This window comes from Acomys minous, assembly GCF_964271855.1.
Source record: "Acomys minous genome assembly, chromosome: 14".
Taxonomy (NCBI): Eukaryota; Metazoa; Chordata; class Mammalia; order Rodentia; family Muridae; genus Acomys; species Acomys minous.
Window position 1 is genome coordinate 2954319 of NC_140496.1, and position 23253 is coordinate 2977571.

At 53.3% G+C, this 23253-nt stretch overlaps 2 protein-coding genes across 4 annotated transcripts in view; one reads left to right on the forward strand and one right to left on the reverse strand.

The window, feature by feature from the left end:
- PCNX2 (pecanex 2) overlaps positions 1 to 3138 on the forward strand; it is a 143630-nt gene extending 140492 nt beyond the window's left edge. The window contains exons 33-34 of one of the 2 annotated variants that reach the window (XM_084757682.1): positions 765 to 1213; positions 2343 to 3138. In XM_084757682.1, coding sequence (XP_084613808.1) covers positions 765 to 1213; positions 2343 to 2516 — 623 coding nt within the window. In that variant the 3' untranslated portion in view covers positions 2517 to 3138. Of the gene's footprint in view, positions 1 to 764; positions 1214 to 1716; positions 2044 to 2342 lie in introns of those variants that run through there. The other variant, XM_084757683.1, reaches the window with a different exon arrangement.
- Positions 3139 to 7802: 4664 nt separating this feature from the next.
- Positions 7803 to 21642, reverse strand: NTPCR (nucleoside-triphosphatase, cancer-related). 2 transcript variants are annotated; one of them, XM_084755239.1, is made up of 5 exons: positions 21490 to 21642; positions 19612 to 19774; positions 18732 to 18828; positions 10204 to 10413; positions 7803 to 8289 (listed from the first exon to the last, which is right to left on the reverse strand). In XM_084755239.1, the coding sequence occupies exons 1-5, from the start codon at positions 21521 to 21523 to the stop codon at positions 8221 to 8223; spliced, it is 573 nt and encodes a 190-aa protein (XP_084611365.1). In that variant the 5' UTR covers positions 21524 to 21642; the 3' UTR covers positions 7803 to 8220. The 2 variants fall into 2 exon arrangements, with proteins under 2 accessions (XP_084611365.1, XP_084611364.1); XM_084755238.1 differs by having other exon boundaries at positions 21454 to 21621.
- Between the last annotated feature and the right edge of the window lie 1611 nt (positions 21643 to 23253).

The following is a 23253-nucleotide window of genomic DNA, read 5'->3' on the forward strand; positions in this document are numbered from 1 at the left end:
TTACTGAGGAGATGGCTCAGTCTGTGCAGCGTGTGCTGCATTAATTAGCAGCTGTACTGCAGAACCCGGCACTCACTCCCCTCCCTGGGCTTGGGATCAGTTTCCTAGACAGCTAAGACATTGGTCACATGGAACATTAAAAGGAGTTCATTAGAGTCTGGAGAGAGAGCTTGGTGCTTAAGAGCACTTGTACTGCTTTTACAAAGGACCAGAGCTCCATTCCCAGGCTGGACAGCTCACAGCTGCCTGTAACTGCAGCTCCTGGGCATCTGACACTTCTGGTCTCCAAGGGCTCTGCACACAGGTTCACATGCACACAAGTACACAGGTACACAGATACACAGACATGCATTACACACATGATCAGAAAAAATATCTCATTAAACCCAGTACTTAGATAATATATTCCAAATGATGGGATAATGTCTGGTGATATACCTACAGGGCTTCTGTGGTCTCCTGACATTAAATTACACATACAAAAGCATTCTGAGCTGCATAGAAAATGTCTTCAGAAAGCTCATGTCTTGAAACTGAGGCCCCTAATGCAAAGTCAGGGCAGGGCAGCCATGGGGTGGGGTGAGCGACATCAGCCCTGGGACGTGTCTCACAGGAGGTGAGCCCATCAAGACAAGATAGGGCTTTGTAGCAGAGACTGGCTCAGGAGTATGCTGCCCTTGGATCAGAACGGAGAGGGGCCAGCCTCACCCGTAGCATTCAGCACTCCTTCCAGGGCTTAACTGTTGCTCTGCTCCCTCTCCCAGGCAGAAGGAAGGGCAGAAGCCAGTCCGTCCAGGCACACTCAGCGACAGGCCAGAGGCCACCTACCCTGAGCTCCTCGGGTCCCATCCTAGAGAGCCACCAAGCCTTCCTTCAGACATCCACATCCGTGCACGAGCTAGCCCAGAGGCCCTCAGGCAGCCGGCTCTCCCTGCACACCTCAGCCGCATCCCTACACTCCCAGCCGCCTCCCGTCACTACCACAGGCCACCTGAGTGTCCGAGAGCGGGCAGAGGCGCTGATTCGGTCTAGCCTGGGCTCTTCAACCAGCTCTACTCTCAGCTTCCTCTTCGGCAAAAGGAGCTTCTCCAGTGCGCTTGTCATATCTGGACTGTCTGCTGCAGAGGGGGGCAACACCAGTGACACCCAGTCATCTAGCAGCGTCAACATCTTGATGGGTCCTTCCGCCAGGGCCTCTGGCCACCCTGCTCGGGTAAGGACTGCCCCAGAGTGGGAGACAGGCGGGAGGGAACCATAGGGCCTGGTGCTCTGACCAACCAGGAACATAGTCTTGCCTTCAGGCAAACGAAAGCCCTATGGGGGGTCACAAGCCCTATGGGTGTTAGTAGGGTGGGTCAGTGTACCCCAACATAATTATTTCCATAATCTAGAAGCCCTGTAATGGGGAGATGCCTCCCCTCACCCACTCTATGGCCGCAGGACTCCATCCTTTCCAATTGTGCCACTATGGCCTGAGGGAGAAGGAAGGACAGGGGTTAAGTTGTCAAGGGCTCCTGATTATAAAGATGGCCACCCACTCCCAAGTGGTTCCATCCCAGAAACTGAGTCTTAAGAGATTCAGTCAAATAAGATGCTGCTTGCCCAGTATTCATGCTAACTGACACTAGATTTTAAAAAAAAAAATTAGCTGGAATTCATACCTGAGAAAGAAAGGGATTGACAGACACTCAGAGATCCTCTTACGTCCTCTGTTAGGAAAGGAAAACAAAACAAAAACTGAGTTGAGGCAGACCCGTGTTTCCTGGCAGAAGAGAAGTCTCCGGTGACTCCAGGAATTTCCGAGTTTAGTTCCCTGAATAAAAAGCCTCATGTAATCTCCCTTTCTGTTTTCTGCTTCAGCAAAAAAGACACAAGCTAGCTTTCCTTTCTCATCCCAGCTACCCCGCAGGCTCACTTCCAGGGTTCAGGCAGTTTTCCTCCTCTGTCGCCAGCAAGGACGATAGGTCTTTAGGACTCTGAGCATCCGGAATCCAAGGGCTCTCGTGCCACTTCTGACTTGAGCCCACAAAAACAGCATCAGTGCCAGGGCTGGGTGGGTGGAGAGGGGCTCAGATGGCGGCCACTCCAACTCAGGGCCACTCCCTTGAGCTGCCTTTGGATTTGGGGCGTGTCCAGATCTCCTGAGCGAGGCCCCACGTTCAGAGCTTGGTGGCACCTCCCAACCTCAGAGGCTGCCCGTCAGTGCTCTCCTCCGAGCCAGTGTAAGAGGGCACCCTCAGGGCAGGCAGCTACTGGGCCTCGGTTCCTATGTCTGAGTGATGGGTGACTCAGGAGACCCAGGCGTAGGCTCAGCCGTCTCTGCTTCTTTCTTCTTTCTTAAGCACTTCTCTGAGCCATGTGAACCCACTGACACCCTGGATCAGGGGCTGCTTGAAGGTCGGCGCCTAGCTGAGGCTGTGTCGGAGAACCTGGGGGTGCTGTGCCGGAGAGCAAGCCAGGAGGACATGGGCCTGGATGACACGGCTTCCCAGCAGAGTGCCTCTGACGAGCAATAACAGAACACGTGTCTGGTTGGAGAGTCGGGGACTCTTGCCCTGCTCCAAAAACCACATGGCTCTTCCTGAGGGAAAAGGGGAGCTATTCTAGAAAATAATAACTTTATCTCAGGTTTTGGAAACACTCACACAGTGTGGGTGCCCCCGCAAGCACTGCACAGAATTGGACATTTCTCACAAAAGCCATGTTATATCTTAAAATAGCTAGAGTGAGTGAGTAGTTGTGGCTAGCTCCTTCCTGCGCCGGGAAATTAGACCAGCTGCATGCTACCTTATTGGCATTTTACACATCACTGTCACCTGTCGACGTGAGAGCAGCCTGAGTCACAGGTCCTCACACCATGAGCAGGTCAGAGGCGCTCGCATTAAGCCCACCAGGAAGAGTCCCATCCTTTATTGCCTCTGCACAGCCGTAAGTGCAGACCACTAGCGACAGCCTGAGGGCGCGTTGGTCCAGGATGAGCGTCTAGAGGCGACGTGCTCCTTCCTCAAGTTCTGGGCCACCCAGGACCCCTGCGTGCTTCCCAGGAACACATGCCTGTCTTCCAAGCTGAACAAGCTGTACTGTATTTGAGCACATTTGCACACACCTTTGTTTTAGGGATTAAAATGTTTACAGTTATGGCTGTGTCCGTCCTTCCTACGCACATCTCCTGTACTCTGAGAAAGACCCTTGTCGGGAGGCAGGCAAAGCCCACCGTGTATCCACCCAGAGGGCAGGGCAGGGCAGGGCAGAGGCATAACTCTTGCTGATAAGGGAGAGGTGATGAAGGCTGCCACTCGGCCGCATCACGGCCCTTCTGGAATGGCAGTGGTAGATGGCAGAAGGGAAGAAGTGCTCGGTTTAGGCAGTCGTGTCTCCAACGCGGCTAAGACTGGAAAATGGGAGCCACAAAGGGTGGATACGGTAGTCTCTCACCACCAGGAATGAGGTGGTAATGGTCCCCCCACCTGCGCCCCCTTCTTGTGTGTGTGTGTGTGTGTGCGCGCGCGCGCGCGCAAATGTACATGTATGCATGCATGTAGAGACCCTCAGGTACAGCCCATCTTGGTCTTTGAGGCAGAAACTCTTACTGACTGAGAGCTTGCAGGTCAGGCCAAGGTGGCCAGTGAGCTCCAGTTACCCCAGTGTGTATTCTGTGGCCCTGCTGAATTATAAGTGTGTGCCCCCACATCTGGCTCCTTTCCGTATGTGAGTTCTGGGGATCAAAGTCAGGCTCTCTTTCTTGCAGGCAAGCACTTTCCCAAACCATCTCACCAGCATCTCCTTTCTGATTTTTGAAGTAAGTATTAGCAATGGCCAAACAGCAATCCACCTATCTGAACTTAGAAGGCTGACAGCAGAGGCTGCCCTCTGACCTCCATACGCACTGAGGCATCTATGCCAACACCTGTGCTGACACTAACAAGCCTGAGTACGTGCTTGTTACATAAAAGGGGACTGGCAGTTCATAACAACAGGTGGGGGCATCTTTCAACAGAGACAAGGCATCTCTCTAGAATCTCTGGAAACAGAATGTCTGGGTTCCACGCAGCTGTGGATCTATCTGAGAAGCCAGCGTGATCTGTTGCCATTCCTCAGGTTGACTAACTTGGCTGGCCTCTCCTGACTGAGGCTCCCTTGGGCCCCTCGCCAGCACAGGACTGCGCAGCTAGCTCTGAGCTGGGGGTGCATCCCCTACTTGAACTCAGTGAGAGAAAAGACACATGCCTAATAGCAACATCAGGGAGCACAGGAGGCTGCTGCATGGCGTCCGTGACAGGGAAGATCTCGAGGGGCTGGAGCCCAGCTGGTAGGAAAAGAGTGTCGGCAATAGGTGAGTACCAGGCCCACCCATAGACAGGCCATGAACTGCATCCTGTGCAGCCTCCTGCCTTTGGAGGAGCCCAGCCACTGGAGTACACAGCCACTGCGTGTACATAGCCACTGCGTGTACACAGCCACTGGGGTACACAGCCACTGGGCATACACAGTCACTGGGGTACACAGCCACTGCATGTACATAGCCACCGCGTGTACACAGCCACCGCGTGTACACAGCCACTGGGGTACACAGCCACTGGGGTACATGCTGAGAAGTGCACACGCACACTGACCCCACCAAGGAAAGACACTAGTGTCATTCTCAGACTCCTTGAAGCTGTTCAGTGGCACTAAGGAGATGATCCTAGCTTTCTGTTTATTGAATAACTTTTGGGGAGTGGAGATAGGGTCTCATGTAGCCCAGGTGGACCTCAAACTTGCTAGGTAGCCAAGGATGACCTTGAACTTCTGACTCTGCGGCCTCTACCTCCTGAGCTCTGGGATAACAGGTGCATACCACCATGCCTGGTTTATATGGTGCTGGGGGTGGAACCCAGGGCTTCCTATATGCCAGGCCAGCCCCTGCCCACTGAGGTAATCTCCGAAAAATAGATGTTTTTCCTCACATACTGCATCCTGATTATGGCTTCCCCTCCCTCTTTTCCTCCAAGTTTCTCCCCACCTCCCCTCATCCAGATCCCTGATCTGTCTCTCACTAGAATCCAAGCAGGCTTCTAAGGGGCATAATAAAATAAAATAAGAAAAAACAAAAACTAACACATGAGAATTGGACAAAACAAAGAGAAGGAAAAGAGCCCAAGACACTCGAATCAGAGAGAGACACACTCATTCGCACACTCAGGAATCCCACAAAAACACTAAACCAGAAGCTGCGATGTGTACACCGAGGACCTGGTACACAGCCGCTCGGCCCTGTGCGTGTTGTCTCTGAGGTCACAGAAGCTTTGATTGTGTTGATCTAGAAGATTGTTCTTGTGCCCTCCATGCCCTCTGGCTCTGGTGCCCTGTCTGCGCCTCATCTGCAGGGTTCCCTGAGGCCTGAGGGGAGGGATTTGTACATCTCGCGTTTTCATTATAAAACTTTTATGTGTGACATGTTGCCCAGGTCCTCCCAGGAGGCGCCCTGCGTCACTGAGCTTTACTCACCATGGCGGAGGTACGAGAGACAGGCCTGCGTGACACTTCTGCCAGGGCTCCTCAGATGTTCTGGTATCTGTCTAAACGCAGCCTGGTGCCAAACAGAAGCATTTCTCCTTTAGAGATAATACAACTGCGGCTGGAGGCTTTGCCTACATCGTGGCTAATTAGGCGCCGACTCTAAATCCTGCTGTGTGCTTCCGTGGCTGAATCCAGCACACACCTGTCTTAAGATCGGTAGCTGCCACCGCCTCTGAAATACAGAGTGCGTGTTACAGTCTGTGCAGATGGCACGCACAGGTCAACCCCGTCCTCTACGGACATGAGTCTCAGCAGGAAGGGGCAGGGCCGCTTCACAGGTCCCAGGACCTTCTGTGATCCATGGGGGTGAGGACCAAACCAACAGATGGATTTGCAGTTTTTGTGGGACGCTCTCCATCATCTGCCAGGAGAGTCCGAGACACCCTGCCATCTACTTAGGAGCCGTGCTGCCTCGCACATGAGCTTACCTTCACTCACAGACAACAAAGAAATGGTTTCCAGGCCACCGGTATGGTAGTACAGCCTGCTAAGAGGGAGGCAGCAGGGGCCTCATCAGTCTTTCCCCGGCTGCTTCCCCACCGTCCTGTGCCACTGCCTTGTTCCGGCTGAGATGCATGTGAGCGATATGTACACCAATTTGCTTTTCCAATGTGAACGCCTCAAGTGAGGACCCACATCCTGCTCCTTTAGCCCCCAACATTCCTTATAACGCCAGGATTTGCATCCCTGCCCCTGCCCCACATCGGCCAGAGGAGTGGTCGCTGAAGGACGCGCCAGTTTGTACAATCACATGTCAGTGTGAGGTCTAGGGCATGCGGCTCGCTAGCTGACTGAGAGCCCAGAGGAGGACACAAAGGGAGTATGGCCTGAGCAGAGGCTCTGAACACACTCAGCTCGGGGTTCACGCCTTCTGCCCACCACACGGTGATATTTTGAAGCTGTGTTTTGAGACTGTTTCCCTATGTAACCTGGGTTGACCTGGAACTCACCTCCTCTGTGCTCCTGCCTCCCGAGTGCTTCGCTTACAGGTGCACACCCCTAAAGGGGCCAAGTAAGATGCCAACGTGGCTTCCTCCCGGGCCTGGCAGGGGCATCCAGCATTCTGCCACCAGCCACCATGTCTCCTGCCTGCCTCCTTCATTCCAGCTTCCAGGGGCTGAACTGGGCTCCCTGGCAGGGCCAGGCTGTGTCGCAACTTTTGGCTGGGGACATTTCAGGTCCTGGTGTAGTGAATCTAGCAGCCCAAACCTCTGCCATGTCCCACCAGCCCTGGTACCTGCTGCTGGTATCACGGCCAGCCTGCCTAAGGCCATGAGCGCCATACGTGGCCTCCCTTGGACAGCCTCCCCAGGGCGTAGATGGTGGGGGGACCTTCCTGAGACCCAGGGCCTTGTCTACCAGGCATTCCTGCCCTCAGAAGTCCCTCTAAGTCAGTGGCTCTCGGCCTTCCTAACGCTGCCACCCTTTAGCACAGTTCCTCATGCTGCGGTGACGCCCACCAAACATAAAACTACTTCCATTGCTACTTCATTGCTGCAGTCTTGCTATTGTTATGAGTCGTAATGTAAATATCAGTGTTCTTAGGGGACCATGTGAAAGGGCTGTTGGATCCCCCGAAGAGGTCGTAACCCACAGGTTGAAAGATCTTGTCTGCTTTAGACAAGAGTGGGCCAAGCCTTAAACACGACCCCTGAAGGCAGACCAGCATGAGATCCTGTCCCAGCCACAGGCTCCGCCTTCAGGTAGAGTAAGTGGTTCTTGCACTATCCACTGGGTCCTAGTGCCCAGCTCAGATCCCTCACTAACACAGGCCCATATATACCTATAGGCCCGTATGCACCTATAGGCCCAGATATATCCATGAGTCCATATATAGCCATTGGTCCCTTGCTGGCATTAAAGCTGTTGCTAAAAAAAAAAAAAAAAAAAAAAAAAAAGTCCAAATAATCTAAAAGTTCCAGTGCCACCAGCCGCAGGGAGGGCAGCCTCTAGCCTCATGGATCCTGCAGCACCCTATTTGACCCATCTCCCTAGAGCTGCAGAGCCAGGTGTGGGAGGAGCCTGTGGCCTCGCCCCTCACAGAGGAGGCCCTGTGGGAGCAGGTGGTGACTGCAGTTCACATCAGCTTCCAGAGCCTTCTCTGAGTGGTTGGAAACTGTGCCCAGGCTAAGTCAACACAAACAAGAGGCTTTGCTCATGCCTGGCCTGTGGAGCACCAGCTAACACCAGCGCTCTGGAAACCACCCCTCCCTCACAGGGACTCCTGTGTCTGAACCAACAGATTTATTTCCATTTTTATTAGGCAATAAACAAAGGAATGAACAAGAGAGGAAGGGGGGAACTAAATTTCTTTTCTTTGGAAATAACGGAAGAGAATCGGTTGTTACTGCGCCCCGCTGCACCTGGAGAGCTGTTCACTACCTGCAGCGTTCAAGGCTGAGGAGATGGAGCCTCTCTCCTCAGCCCCAAACACATTAGAGCTCTGAGGGGAGCAAATTCCAGACTCATTTTAGAATTTACTCAAATCACGTGCACAACTCAGAGGGAGACTGACAGAAACCTGGAGCACACGGAAGACCCAGTGGACTCCTCACCAGGCACTGGGCAGATCTGAGGGAAAGCAGCTGCCCAGCTGCCTCAATGGGGGAGGGAGGCCTGTTGACGCCAAGGCAGCAAACCTGGACGCACACAGCTGCCACTTCAGGTCCGGCTGTTCTGCACACAGGTCACGATATCGGGCAAGAGGCTGTTTCTGTTCTCCTTGGTGACCTGCGGGAAGAGGTGGGAGAGCAAGCTGAGGGGGTGCTGCCTTCCCAGCCAGTCTTTCAAGCTGCCATTTCCTAGACAGCAGCGACAAGGAGGCAGAAGCTGTTGTTCCGGAGCACCAAGCCCCACGGAATGCAACATTGGAGGCACCTGGTGGACACGCAGGGTGGGACTCAGCATCTGCAGCCTGATGGGGAAAGCAGGGCGGAGCAGAAGCTGGGTCCCAGAGATGGCGCCCAGCAAAGCTGCCTGCAACCCCAGATCACTCCCAGGACAGTGATGTCAACATGTCTTTTCACGACCCTGGAGAATCTGCCAGGAGCCTCTGACCTCAGCTTCCTTTCCACTCTTCTGAGGGAGGAGGAGAGCCAGAGAAGACAGAGGGACAGCGCACAGGGCCTCACAGCCTCCTGACCTCCTGTGGGCTGCAGTCAAGGACCCTGATGTTATGATTTCACAGACCATGATGGAAAGTGGCAGAAAGGCCAGTAAGTGTTAAAGGACCTGTGGGGGAGATTACTGAGAGGAGGTACGGGCTGCGTTGGGCTGGAGGGCAGGGGGCCTGGGGGGCCTTCATCCTTAGACTACTTCCGACTGATCAGGGGTGACAAGCTTGAGCTGTGCCGTCAGGATATCTAATTTCTTCTTCTCATTTCTTTGTGCACAACTACTTAACAAACCACAACCAATAGCAGCCCACACCACCTGTGGGACTCTGCCAAGTTCCCAGAATACCGAACGTCACACCCTCACAGAAACTGCCTGCAGCTGGCAAAACCACACCCCTGCCAGAGCACGAGGCAAATCATAGTCAGCTGCTGCGAAGCAGCCCCATAGCCCCAAACCTGGGATTAAGACGAAAACATTCTTATAATACTGCTGTGTTTTTGAAAGAAACCAAAATCCCGAAATTCTCGTTATAACAGGGCATGTCAGTGAGCCCTATAGGAGAAAGGGCACCATGGCTTTGACTTCTGTGTGCATGTGTGTGTGAGCTCCCTCGCTAAAATGCAACTCAAAGGCCAAAAAAGTTCACCCCGTATGGATTAGAAATGAACACTTCATTACAGACAAGGGCCCCACTGACAGCCACCTCCTTCCTGCCTGCCCATCGCTAGCAATCACCGCTCTGTCCTGTCTCAACATGCTTGCATCTCCTGGACAAAGTATAGATGGAATTACGCAGCGCATGACCTCCTGTGACTGGCTTCCTTCACTCCGCAGAATACGGCATTTCTCTGGGCTCCGAGTGTGTCTGGGCTTTATTCCTTTGTGTCACTAAGTAGCACCATGCTAGATGGCCAGGCCACACCTTGCACATCCGTTTATCTGCTGGGTCCATCCCATCTGGAAAGGGTTGTGTATGGTGACGCACTGCTGTGCACTGTTACCCAAGATCTGTATCCTCCTGCGTCTCCAAGTCTCCTGTGTGACTGCCTAGGAGTGTGGACTCGCTGGCACAGTGACTAGCCAGTGCCTTTCCCAGCTCAGGGTCCTATCAACAGGACAGGGGGGCCGAGGGTGCCCCAGGGCCATGTCTGTGCCCGCCCTTCCCAACTCTGTCTTCTAACTACAGCATAGAAGGACCCCTAGTGGGGACAGTGTGGTGCCTCAGGGTGGCCATGCTCAGTGGGCACACTTCTCTGTGCCCACTGGTGGCTGCCACATGCTCTTTGGAGAAATGTCTATTCAAACCTTTTGGCCATTTTTTACAGGTTTCTTTTTATTTTATTATTGAGACAACTCTGAATTTAAGGCCTAGACTCAGGTAACTATTTTTGCCATAAGTGCACGTCTTTCAACTGGGATTAGGGCTGGAACTCTGGCCCTGAGTACAAACCTACACAGCTCTGCCTCCCTGGACAGACCTTCCCAGTCAACACCCCCAACGCTCCCCCCGAGGGCTGGCTCACTCACATTGAACACTTTCACGTCACACCGGTTCCTGATCTCCTCCACCAGGGCCAGCGGCTTCCCTTTGGGAACTGGGATGGTGCCGAGGACGACCGTGCCTGGCGTGGACAGCGTCTGGCGGACTGCCTGGATGAAAGGCTGGCTGAACAGCTCCATTTTCCCAATCTCATCGATGATGCACACTCTGTACCCGGGGCCACAGCTGGGACCAGCCTGTGGATGGAGACACACACAGCTGCTGGGACAGCAAAGCCACGTGACCTCAGCCCAGGGCCCCACCCTGATAACTACTGGCCAGTGTCAGTCGTTAGTGTCAGGCATCTGGGCTGTGCCTTACAGATCACAGCCTGCACATGCCTCAGACACACAGGAGTCACCCTGGGACTGTATCTCCCTGCCTCTGAGCTGCTCTCAAAACGTGTTTTCTTCTAGAATGGCCCAGTGGTGACCAGGCTTCCTACTTACACACCCAGGAAATAAAGGCTGTGGACAAGAGAAGGTTAAAGGTGCCGTGGGTGTAAAGGAACCAGGACAGCCATGCCGGGGGCCTCACTAACACGGCTCCTCTTTGCAGTTCTGGGTTGTAGCCCTAACTCTCCTGGGAAGGAGGCAAGAGCTGCAGGCAGGTGCCTGTGTGTTCCAGTCCAGGCTAAGTCAGCGAAAGCCATGGCGTCGGATGGAAGCGGGTCTGGTTGAGAGAAGGAGATGACAAGAGAGCAAGCACTGCACTGCCTCAAAGGCTGACACTGGAAGGAGAAGTCAGTGGCAGTGGGGGAGGGGGAGACCTGGTCACGGAGGGCCAAAAAATGATCGAATGTATTATGTGCATGCATGAAATTGCCAAATAAAGATCGTTTAAATGAACTAAAGAGACAAAAAGGAGGTTATTCAGAGACGACTGCTGTTTTGGTGCATTCTTATGGTTTTATATATGGATATAATCGCACCTGTATTTGTATACAAATTATATACTGGCAGGTGATATAAGCATATATGTATATATACTACGTGTGCTGAAATTAAACAGTGTGTGTATGTGCGTGTGCGTGTGCGTGTGCGTGTGTGTGTGTGTGTCCTGGGGCACGGGAGAAGGTGCTGCCACCAACCATGAGCACCCAAGTTCAGTTCCCAGTCCTACGTAACAAGCCCAGTATGACCCTGCATGGCTGCGCCCCATCTCCAAGGGAAGCACACACAGGATGATCCCGGAAGCTGCCAGCTGCCATCCCTGGTGGAAAAACATGAGCTCTAGGTACAACAATAGGCCCTGCATCTGCGTCAAAAAAACTAATTCGGGGAGCAGCAGGGGAAGGCACACCCAACACGTCCCCCTGGCCTCCCAGCACAGCAGCACGCGTGTGCACACACCTCATAAGCACACACTGCATGAGTGAGTAAATGAACAAATGAACAAAATTAATGTTTTAAAAAAGAGAAAGTGAATCTTGGGTCCCTTTCAACCCTGAAGATGCAGCAGTCACCCCAACTTCTAGGGATCGCAGCCTTCCACAGTCCCCACAGTCCTCTCATGATGGGTCATGTGGCCACTAAGGGTACAGAAGTGGAGCCACCACTGAGGTTTCTTACACCACACCAGACAAGAGAGGCAGCACTGTGAGCAAACTTAGAGGGGGAATCTTTGCCATGCAGCCACAGAGGACAACAGAGCCAGGGGCCCCTGCCCTGTAGCTGAGGGGAGCTAAACACAAGAGGGACAGGTAAAGAGAGGTGCCATCTGTGAGGGGCAGGGGCGGGGGCAGAGAGTGAGCAGAGGTGCCAGCTGTGAGGAACAGGGGTAGGGGGTGTAGGGTAAGCAGAGGGGCCAGCTGTGAGGGGCAGGGGTGAAGGTGGAGGGTGGGCAGAGGTGCCAGCTGTGAGGAGCAGGGATGAGGGTGAGCAGAGGTGCCAGCTGTGAGGGGCAGGGGTAAGGGTGGAGGGCAAGCAGAGGTACCAGATGTGAGGAGCAGGAGTGGGGGTGGACGGTGGGCAGAGGTGCCAGCTGTGAGGATCAGGGGTGAGGGTGGAGGGTGAGCAGAGGTGCCAGCTGTGAGGAGCAGGGGTGAGGGTGGAGGGTGAGCAGAGGTGCCAGCTGTGAGGAGCAGGAGTGGGGGTGGAGGGTGAGCAGAGGTGCCAGCTGTGAGGAGCAGGAGTGGGGGTGGAGGGTGAGCAGAGGTGCCAGCTGTGAGGAGCAGGAGTGGGGGTGGAGGGTGAGCAGAGGTGCCAGCTGTGAGGAGCAGGGGTGAGGGTGGAGGGTGAGCAGAGGTGTCAGCTGTGAGGGACAGGGGTGGGGGTGGAGGGTGAGCAGAGGTGTCAGCTGTGAGGGGCAGGGGTCTAGTAGAGGATGGGCAGAGGTACCATCTGTGAGGAGCAGGGGTGAGGGTGGAGGGTGGGCAGAGGTGCCAGCTGTGAGGAGCAGGAGTGAGGATGGAGGGTGGGCAGAGGTGCCAGCTGTGAGGGGCAGGGGCGGGGGCAGAGGGTGAGCAGAGGTACCAGCTGTGAGGGGCAGGGGTAAGCAAAGGTACCAGCTATGAGGAGCAGGGGTAGGGTGTGGACGGTGAGCAGAAGTGGCAGCTGTGAGGGGCAGGGATGGGGGTGGAGGGTGGGCAGGAGCAATGGCGCTGGCTCCTGCTGAGATAGCCCACCAGGTCCATATCGCCAGGCTGTGAAGAAGGGAGGCAGGAGTGCAGTCTTCTAAGCCTGAAGGAGGCTGCATCCTTCCTGCCTACCCACTAGCACACCAACGGGAGAGATCACCTGCCCTTCACCAGCAGGAGCGTGGGTACGCAATACCAGCTGGAGATGTCTGCACAGCGGCCGAGCTTGTGTTCTGACACACTTGACGTTCATCCACCTGGGGGACCTCAATTCATTTCTCGTGCCTGTCGGGGCAGAAGCACCCAGGTTCCCCAGCTCTGAATTCACCCTGGGACTTGCTGGGGCTTCAGAGCCGCAGGGGAAGCTGCGACTGGCACAGACCAGAGTGGATACGGGGTCCCATGTGGCTCATTCCATGCTTTTTCTTCAAAACTGAGTGGCAAATGGCAGGGGGGGAAAGGCCACCAGCAGCCTGTGATTCTGAAAAGCAACCGATCTCTTTCTAGAACAAAGCCAGCACAACTGACCAGGGCATGGACAGTGTGCTGCCACCCCAGAGACAGCGGATTACAGCAGCCACCTTCCCAGAACCCAACACGTGAGAGCCGGAGAGGACTGTTTGGAACACCGCCTGGCAACTTTGAAATCCATCAAGAGGTACTGTACAATGTGTGTGTTTATCTGAGTGCAGTGAATACATGTCAGAGGGGCGGTAATTGCCCGTGGCCCTGCATTGGCCGTACATACATGTGGGTGCAAAGCCCCCTGCAGCTCTCCAAAACATTGACAGAGGTGAACAGATGCCCGGATCTGCACGTGCAGAGTCTGCTGTCCGATGTAAAACCTTTCTAACACCCTCATTCTGTCCAGGACTGTGGGAATTGCAAAAATAAGTTTTTAATAAAATTGGAAGTGAGCTGTCATAGAGAGAAAGGCTGGAGGTCAGGGCACTGAGAACAGGCAACACGCAGCTTGTTTCACTAAACAACACAACAGGGTGTTCAGAAGAGCTTAAAAAAGAAACATCATTATGCCCCTAACTGCTGTTTTCACGTATACATCCAAGCCACTCTGGAAGGAAGCAACAAAGAGGTCAATGGAGGCTCGCCCTGTGGACCTAACCCAGATTCTGAGCTCCCAGATCTCAGCCTACAGCACCAAGCTGTTCTCATTCCTAGGACCTCCTTGTGCACCTGAGAGCTGTGGGCACCTCTTGGCCACATGGCAGTCACTGTGTGCCTGGCATCTGGGTGGCCCCATCACCCCGGAAGGCAACAGTGGGCAGGGGCCCTTCCAAGCATTGCACGGCACCCTGGCCTCGTGTGGCACAGCCATCCTGCACAGACTTTAGCCAGAGTTCTAGCTGGTTATGACTTCTCAGCCACAAAAAAGAAAAAAGATGTCATCCTGAGTCCCAGGGGTCCCAGCATCTGTGGGCAGCCATCAACTTCAGCCACATGCCACCACATTTGCCTTCCAGAAAGATAAAATGGACTCAATGCAAAATATCATCCCATAGTCCAAAAAGAAGGTGGCTACTTTGTTGCTGTTGTGCCTTTGTTTTTATCTTTTTGGTTTTGATTTTGATTTTGTTTTTTATTTTTAAGACAGGGGCTCTCTTGGCTGTCCTGGACTAGCTTTGTAAACCAGGCTGCCTCAAACTCACAGATACCTACCTGCCTCTGCCTCCCAGAGGGCTGGGACTGCAGGCATGTGTCACTGTGCCTGGCCTTTTTTTTTTTTTTTAAATCTTAAGTACTTTTAGACCACAAAGAAGCATTTTTATTTGTTTGCTTGTCCTGAAACTCACTATGTAGGCCAGGCTAGCCTCCAACACAGAGAGATCTATCTGGCTTTGCCTCCCGAGTGCTGGAATTAAAGACATGCCTGGATTTTTATTTAACTAAAATATTGAACCAAGAGTGAAGTAATTAATGCAGCCTTGCTCTTATCTGAATTGTTTGCCCGACAAACAAATACTTCTCCTGGTAGCGATGTTAACTGATTTTAGCATCACATGCAGTCTGGCTTCTGAGCCTATCTCTGCATCAGGAAGACGTCAGGAAGGAACGGTGGCAGCAGACATAGGAAGCAGAACGGCAGCCAGTGTCCCCAAGAGCCACACATGCTAGGACAGGAAGCTCAGAGACAAGGACAACAGCAGCCAAGGGTCCAGCCAGCCTAGCCCTCTGAACTGCGGTGCTCTGATCAGCATCACACACTCACACCAGGCACCAAGTCTGTGCATTCCACACAACACCAGGGCTGGCAGGAAAGGTATGTCCAGGCTGCCACTGGGCCCTTCCTCACACAAAAGCTGTTCCAGTACACACAACACAGCCAACACCCAGAGCAGAGCAGCAAAGGGCCGAGGCTCTGCCTGGACACCCTACCTGGCCCCTGACAGTCCTGCTGGCTCAAACCTATCTACAGGACCAAGCAGAAAGGGGATGGTACCCAAGGCGTCTTCCAGAATAGGAGAGCTACCCTAGGACTGACATAGCTCATACCAGATGACAGCTTAGGGGTCCCAGCCTTTGGGACCAGCCAGGACACCAGCCTGTAGGACTCCATGGCATGTTCACCTACCACAACCCCCACCCCAAGCTCCCAGGCCAAAGATCAGACTGTGGTGGGCAGTCTCTTCCTAATATGGTTACCCACCCCCTCCTCCACCTCCTCAGGACCACCTCCATTCAGCTCCTCAGTGACCAACACTGGGACTTGACCAGAACCGCTAAGTCCTGCCCCCAGCTGCTGTAACAGTAGGCATGGGCTTCTGCACAGATGTCCTTTACGATAAGAGCGGAGGTCAACCTGGCTTGACTCTGAAGCTCCTGTTACACGGCTGCCCAGCTCCTCCTAGCACAAGGCATGAGCTGTGTCTGAGAAGTCTCTCTCACTATGAAGAGGCCACTGTCGTGCCCAAGAAGGACAGGACTGTGGTTCTCAGAGGGACACACATAACGATGGCTCACACTGTCACAGGGATATACCCTGTGAGTGTGGGAGACACCACCACCTCCCCATCACTGCAGGAAGTGTGTAAGTGCGCAGCCTGGTAAGCAAGGAGGCCTCCCCACAGCACAGGGTCACTCTACATACAGAACTGTGGTCAGGATGTAGCGGGCTCTAACTCCTGCCGTGTCAAGTGCTCACAGCTGCCAAATGTTCTCTAAAAGTTGCACACGCCTGGTGAAAAAAAAAGGAATCAATATTTCAACTTTTGATAAAAGTTTGAGATCTTCAATGCCTGGCACCATTTTCTTCATTGCCCGGAGGCAGATAAGTGGTTTTTTTCCGCTACAGCGAAGTAGGTTGACCTGTTTTCTAAATGACAAGGTGCCTGGACACAGAGAGCAAAGATCAGATCTGGAAGAAGAAACCATCAAGGCGTCAGGAGCTCAGCCCTTCTCCGAGTGGTAACTTCGAGCTAATCGCTACTGCTATGGCAGAGAAGCGATTGGCGGGTCAATCTGTTGCCAGCTGGGGCCTCAGAGGAGATTATTTTAATCCTCAGATGATGAAGTGAAGTTTAGAGAAAGTAGAACTGTTATGGAAAAGTCTGACAAGAAGGTCACAGCCACGAGGAGAGCCTCCCTGCTCAGGACTCGGCAAAGGGACACCATGAAGATGTCACAGTGCTGTGGGAAAAGACTCAAGCTCCCGTCGCTGCCGAGTCCCTGCAGGAATGTTTTCACTGACAGCCTTTCAGAGACTTTTTAAACATGCCGGTATTCGCACCAGATGGCTTTCTGTTTCCATGGCCAACCCTGTGACACAGGCGTGATGAGGTAGTGAGCCAAAACGTTGAGGCAAGAAGTGAGTGTCGTGTTGACCAACAGTGCTGGGAGGCTCAGCAGCCTCTGGGAAAGGAGCCGCCTGGAACCTGGGAGTTCTGGATCCATCCATAGCTCTGTGGCCTGAAAGACCAAGTGCACTTCCTCTGTATGTTACACACACACACACACACACACACACACACACACACACACACCATGCCCTGACAAAAGCTCTCTCTTACCTCAGTAGAAGTTGAAAGAGGGGAAACAGAATCCGAAACAGATCGCAAACACTCCAAAGTCTATTTTGCATCAAAACACGGGGCCAGCTGAGCTGCTTACCCAGACCTGATCTGACTTCGCCTCCATCCCTTCCAGAGTTCTCTGAGGGAACAGCTGTGGCGTGGCCTGAACACAGGGCAGCAAACAGGCCCCTACTGTGCTTCCTACTGTACGTGTCTGGGTGTTTTGCCTGCTTGTGTGTCTGTTTACCACGTGTGCGCAGAGCCTCAGAGGCTAACGAGGGTGTGTAGTCCCTGCAACGGGAGCTACAGACAGCTGTGAACCACCTTCTGTGGGGCACAGGTCCTCTGCAAGAGCAGCCAGTGTTTTAACCGCTGGGCTCTCTCTCCAGCCCAAACCTGACGTTTCTTAAAGCAAACGACCTTTTAAGTTATTGATTCTATTTTTCTGTTCTACATATTCATTCTTTTTTTTCCTTTTTGTTTTTTGTTAGCACAGAAAAGCGCTGTCTGATCCAAATTAACACAGTATTTTTTACCTATATTCTTATTCTTCTGTGAGCTTGTTAAAATGCATTTTTTTAATCCATCTGGATTTGTTTTGAGTAGAGCATATATGACACTTAATTAGTTTCTTCGAGATATTTGGCCAGTTTACTAAACCCATCTGCTAAAAGCCCACATCTAATTCGCTCATGCTTTGTAAATTCTACTTTAAATCACGTGTCCAGTGCTGATTTGGGGTCACCCCTTCTCTTTCACTGACCTTTTTGATTCTTTCCTGGATACCGCTCTAGTCTAGGTACCTAGCTAATTAACTGTGTGATTTTAAAAGAGATTTGCACTTTTAAAGTTACGAGTGAGTGCCTGTGTGCCTTCACTTTCCAACCGCTCCTCAGGGATCCATCACTGCTGGAGGTGGTAGGACACGGTGTGACTTCCCAGGGAGGAAGGCACCCATGTCTATATAGCACAGATATTACTCCACCCAAGTCCAGCTCGATGGCCTGAGGTCACGTGATCATTACAGAACCATGGGTGGCTGTAAACTATGTGCAGTTTCTATTTCTTTTTTTTTCTAACAAGAGGTAAGCTGTTGACCTTTGTACAGGTGACATGTGCAGGCAGCCAGTGGCTCAGCCGAGCAGGCAGCCCCAGACATCAGTGGGGACCAGACATCAGTGGGGACCTCTCCATCAAACAATTCCTTTTCTTTTAGGTCACAGCCTAAGCCTGCAACAGACACCAGGCATAGGCATTCCGTCTCCTCCCGGGACTCTGTTTACCTGAGCAAAAAATCGATTCCTGATATGGACCCAATGCCTAAAGCTGGGCTCTCCACTCAGAACGCCATCAGAAACTTCTCACTGCCTGAGAGGGAGGCGTGTGTCCCGGGAGTGGGGGTGAGGGCAGAGGATGAGCATGCTCTGTCTGTTCCCAGCTGCTGGCAACAGAGCAGCCTCCACAGCCCAGCCCAGAAATCGGGGGAATTCCCAGAGGCCCTGAGGAGAGGTCAGAAGGCAGAGGAGGACCCAGTGGGATCCCAGGAGCAGCACAGGTCAACACAGACGTCAGGTTCCCCAGGCCTGTAAAGATGGACACCGCTCACACGGGGCCGTGGCCAATCCCTCAGCAAGTCCCCAGGCAGAACTGCATAGCACATGACAGTACACTCTTTGCTCACAGAGCAGAGGGACACAGCTCTGCACTGGAGCCTTCCAAACATGCAATACTTTACTCATGCTCCGTGCATATGACAGCTCAGAGTGACAGCAAATTAGGGTGCCTGTCCTTAGCCAGGCTCAATGGCTACAAGAGCTGTTAAGCCGTGAGACACACCTGACAACAGGAAAAAGAAGCCACCATGTTCAAGTGGCCAGAGTCCCACAACGCACAGGGCTCACATACTCACGTTTCTTAGGACAGGTAGTGCCAACTGCTCAAAAGAAACCAGGTCAACCACATACTGCCCCACTCGGCACTCGGGCTTTCCAGGTGGAGGCTGTGACCTAAAAGAAAAGGCATTGTTTGATGAAGAGGTCCCCACTGATGTCTGGTCCCCACTGATATCTGGTCCCCACTGATGTCTGGGGCTGCCTGCTCGGCTAAGCCACTGGCTGCCTGCACATGTCACCTGTACAAAGGTGGGACCCACAGGAGTTCCTCTCCAGGGCCTCGCTGAATGTCAGCACTACTCCTGCCAAATTCAGCCTTTTAGTGTAACCCCTGCCGCTCCGGTGAGCCCACACACCACAGCACCAGAGCTTAGCCCACCGTCATCATCCCAATGACTCGGGAGGCTGAGGCAGAATGAAAAGCTTAGGGCTGCTTTGGCTAGGGATGAGTTTAAAGCAAGCGTTGGCAACTTAGACTTTCTCAGAATAAAAGGTAAGCAGAAGGGTGTTGGTCATGGTGGCGCACACCTTTAATCCCAGCACTAGGAGGGAAAGGCAGGTGGGTCTCTGTGAGTTCTAGGCCAGCCGGGGCTGTATAGCAAGACCTTGTATCAAAATAAAACAAAATTAAAATTAAAATTGAACAGAGGGCTGGGGATACAGGTTGGCGATAGAAGGCTGCCTACGACACTTCTGGGGCAGCCCCATGCCAGCTCCAGTTCCATGAGATTCCCTGTCTCAAGGGACTGAGGCAGAGAGTGACAGGGAGACAGCAGGACACCAGCTGTCCCTCTGTGGCCTCTGCACAGACCTCTGCAACACATACACTCCCACAGAGAGAAGATGTGGACGGGACAGGCTAGACACAAAACCCCAGAGGAAACAAAACATCAGTACCCAACTCTGGACAGAGGCCCCCGAGCCCCAGATAGGGTGACGACATCAAATCCGATCCTCCGCCCTCCCTGCCTGACTTCCTGCGTATAAAATCCGTCCACAGGCGCCCCGGAGGACTGCAGGACCTCGCTGGCTTTCTGGATCAAGGTGGTCTTGCCAACGCCTGAAAAGCCAAAGAAAAGGAGATGGGTCAGGAAGCCTTCGCTCCCCAAACCCACCTAGCTGTGAGAGCAAGGAAGGAAGCAGGCTGCAGGGGTTGTATCCATCCTGCTCGCCCCAGGGGCCAGCGGCTTCATTCTCAGTAGAGAGACAAGTGCAGGGTGACAGAGCACGCAGTCGCAGGTAACACAGTCCCAGGATGCATCTGGAATCCAGCTTCTCCTCCTCCTAGATTTACACTCTAAAATGGCCCGCGCCCCACCCCCACACTCATGTGCAGGTAGGCGATACTGTGTGGGGACGTTCTGTTAAGCCTTTCGGGCAGGAAACCTGGCTGACAAAGGTGGGTCGGTGACCGTGGGCCAGAGGGTTCTAATATATAATCACTACGGATTTGAAGGGGGAAAAATGTGCCTGTGCCCACCGAAGTCCTGGTCCAGAACAACACAGAGCAAAGGTCCCAAGTTTAAGTTCTACAGGGTGGGGTTCCCTGGGGCTATCTCTTCTACTAAGCAGGCAGCACTTTTACTGTAAGGGGGTAAAGTATATTTATGGACCAGAAAGACGGCTCAATGGTAAAGGCATTTATTTTGCCTCTAAGCCTGAGATCCGCGTGGTAGAGAGAACCAATTCCCAAAAGCTGTCCTCTGGCCGGCACACCTACACTACACTCACATACATAAATAAATGCTATTTTTTAAACTCAGTATATTCACATTTTCAAAAAGACAACACACAACAGCCCAACAGCTCTTGATCCCAGAGGCTCTGGCCTCACAGGGACTTATATATTACAAATAGCTGAGTAAAGCAGGAAGCACGTGGGGCAGGCCCCTTGGGCTTCTTCTTCTTTTAATTTAATTTTATTATTTTTATTTTTATTTTTTATGGCTCCTTGTAGTTTCTGCTGTCTTGGGCTTCTTTAAGCTCTAGTTGAGGCTGAAGGGGGCTCCGGTGACCAGAAAGTGGCCCCTGAGATGACTTGCAGATGTTGTGCAGTGTTTGGGAAGGGACTAAGAGGCAGGGGTGCTGACGGAAGAGGGGTCAAAAGCTGCTTTCTTTCATAATTCTCGTTATCTTGCCTTGCTGAGGTCTGATCCCGTGGAGAGGGACTTGGGAACCGTTCAGGATAGTTAGAGCACACCAGAGCACACCAGACAGGAGTGCACAAAACCAAGTGGACCCCTGAGATCCACAGGGGCGGGGCCTGCAGCGCAAGGGGCGGGGCACTACCAACCAGGGAGACCAGACCGAAGCGGAGGTATGGTGCGGTGCGTACAAATACAGGGCAGTCCTCACTCCCTAGCTCTCCTGGGGCGGCGAGGGGTGTGGGGGGACACGCACACGTGAGTCCCGTGTCCACCAAACCTCTTAGGAACTACGGTTCCAGGTGAACCTCACAGCAGGAAGCTGGAGGCCCAACGGCACCCGGATTCCAAATGCAGGGCACGCTGTGCTTGGCTGCGCGCCTCCTGCTACGATCCTCTGCTCCTCCCCAAAGCCTCGGCCTGCTCCACTGACTCGGAAGTCTACGGAGTACACTTCGGCCCCTGTGGCTTAAGGCAGGGTGACATCCTTCCTGTCTTTGGGGACCTGAGACCTGCGCTCCGCCGTCCTCCTGGCCTTCCCTCCCGCCGGGCAGCAGCCAAGGCCTGAGACCGGACCGAGGTCCAGGCGCACTACCTCTCCCGCCGCCGAGTCCCGCAGCCCCCGGGTTACCTGGAGGCCCGGTGAGGAACACGTGCCGCGCCATGTGCGTGGGGGTCGCGGTGCGCGGCAGGAGCTCGGGGCCGGACTAGGTGGCCAGGCCCCACCCCTAACAGTGAAGGTCACGCCCCTGCAGCCGGGAAAGTGCCGCCCCGTAGCTGCGCATGCGCTTCCATCCCCCCCCCCCCCCAACACACAGCGCATGTGCGTTCTCTCCTCCTACTGTGGCTCTCTGCAAGGTCCCTAGGGCCCGCCGTGCTCCTGTGTATCAGACTCACTGTGAGGTGTCTGTAAAGATGCATGGGTGCATGCGTGGGGAAGGTCAGCATTGCAGCTTCAGGTGTCCTGAGTTCTGTCCCAAGGCTGCAAGTCAACCCCTGTGTAGTCATAGAAACCCTCCTCCTTGAAGGAGCCGGCCTTGGTGGGATTCAGACTCTTTCTACGGTGGCGTTCACTTGAGTTATCCTTGGCCTCCACCTCCTGCGAGGAGTATCAGAGACGAGGTAGCAGGAGCCTAGTCTGCCGATCTGATTTAGCTTTTCAGTGTAACCAGGAAATAGAATGGGCGCCCAGCAAGCTGGCCTGCCAGGCAGAAAGAACAGAAGGGGGTTTCTCTTTGCAGATCTTTTCCCCTTGCGTGGTTGAAAGAGAACTCCCTCGCCGTTCGGCTGACCGGACACCCCAGCTTTGGGAGAAATTAGCCCAACGCTATCGCCGTTAGTGTTAGTGACTGACTCCGTTCTGGCCTGGTCTGGACCGCTAGGGGATAACACATCAGCTTGGCCCAAAACAATGGCCTCCCATAGACTGGCTGACAGGAGGAACCGTGCTGGTCCTGAGCGCCGCAGCCTGTTTGCAGGAGGTTTGCAAGCTCCCCCAGGTCTCTGTCCAGTGATTCAGGCAGACTTCCTGTCCCCAGTCATGCACCTCCACACCGTCTACCAACCCACAGCCACCCAAGGCTCTCCTCTGTGAACGTAAGTGGATCTTCAGCTTACTGAGCACCAAGACTAGTCCGGCCTGCAGATGAAGTGACCGTGGCCTTGGGCCAGATGTACCTACGCGTCCTTTCAGTCTAGCATGAGTGCAGTTGTCATCAGCCATGCCCCGTCCTGGCTGAATAAGCAATCTCCAGAAACCTGAACCTTAACTGGATTGTGCGTGTCACACACACACACACACTTTTGCACCCCTTTCAGCAGGCAATAAATGCCAATCTAACAGCTCAGTTTCCTACTATTTAAAGAGAAATCACGTGAAAAGATTGGCGTGCCACACCTGCCACCGTGGTCTCAGCACCACTTACAACCCTGCATCACTGTGATGCGTGTTGCTTATTATCCCACTGGGTAGCCTGCCCTCCGCATCTTGCACCTGCATGTAAATTTGAGTCAGTGAACAGCTGATGTAAGCAAACTGAACCCATAGGAAAACCCAACACAGGGGAAAAAAACATGTATGCCATCCTGAGTGCCTCTTGTACCCAAAATAGTCATTGTAAATATTAATCCTCCAGCACTTTCCACCACTGCCAAGCGGTCGAGAATTGTAAGGCTCGCTGGGAGCTGGTTGCTTTCTTTTCTCCGGTAAAAGTTCAGGAGCTCAAAGACAGAGAATCAGGTGTAGAGGATCAGTATCTCAGGAAACAAAGAGAATTAAACATAGATGTCCTCATCCTCCCTTTTAAGACAGACTCTCTCTGTCACGCAGCCTCAAGCGTCAGCTTCTCCTGCCTCAGCTTCCTCAGTTTGGGGATTATAGGCATTCTCCACCAAA

Coding starts and splice junctions, on each gene's coding strand:
- NTPCR (XM_084755238.1), bottom strand. CDS start 21,523: ATGGCGCGGCACGTGTTCCTCACCGGGCCTCCAGGTAACCCGGGGGCT. Junction 19,775..21,453: donor GGGACTCGGCGGCGGGAGAG/GTAGTGCGCCTG, acceptor TTGGCTTTTCAG/GCGTTGGCAAGACCACCTTG. Junction 18,829..19,611: donor GGGCCTCTGTCCAGAGTTGG/GTACTGATGTTT, acceptor CTTTTCTTTTAG/GTCACAGCCTCCACCTGGAA.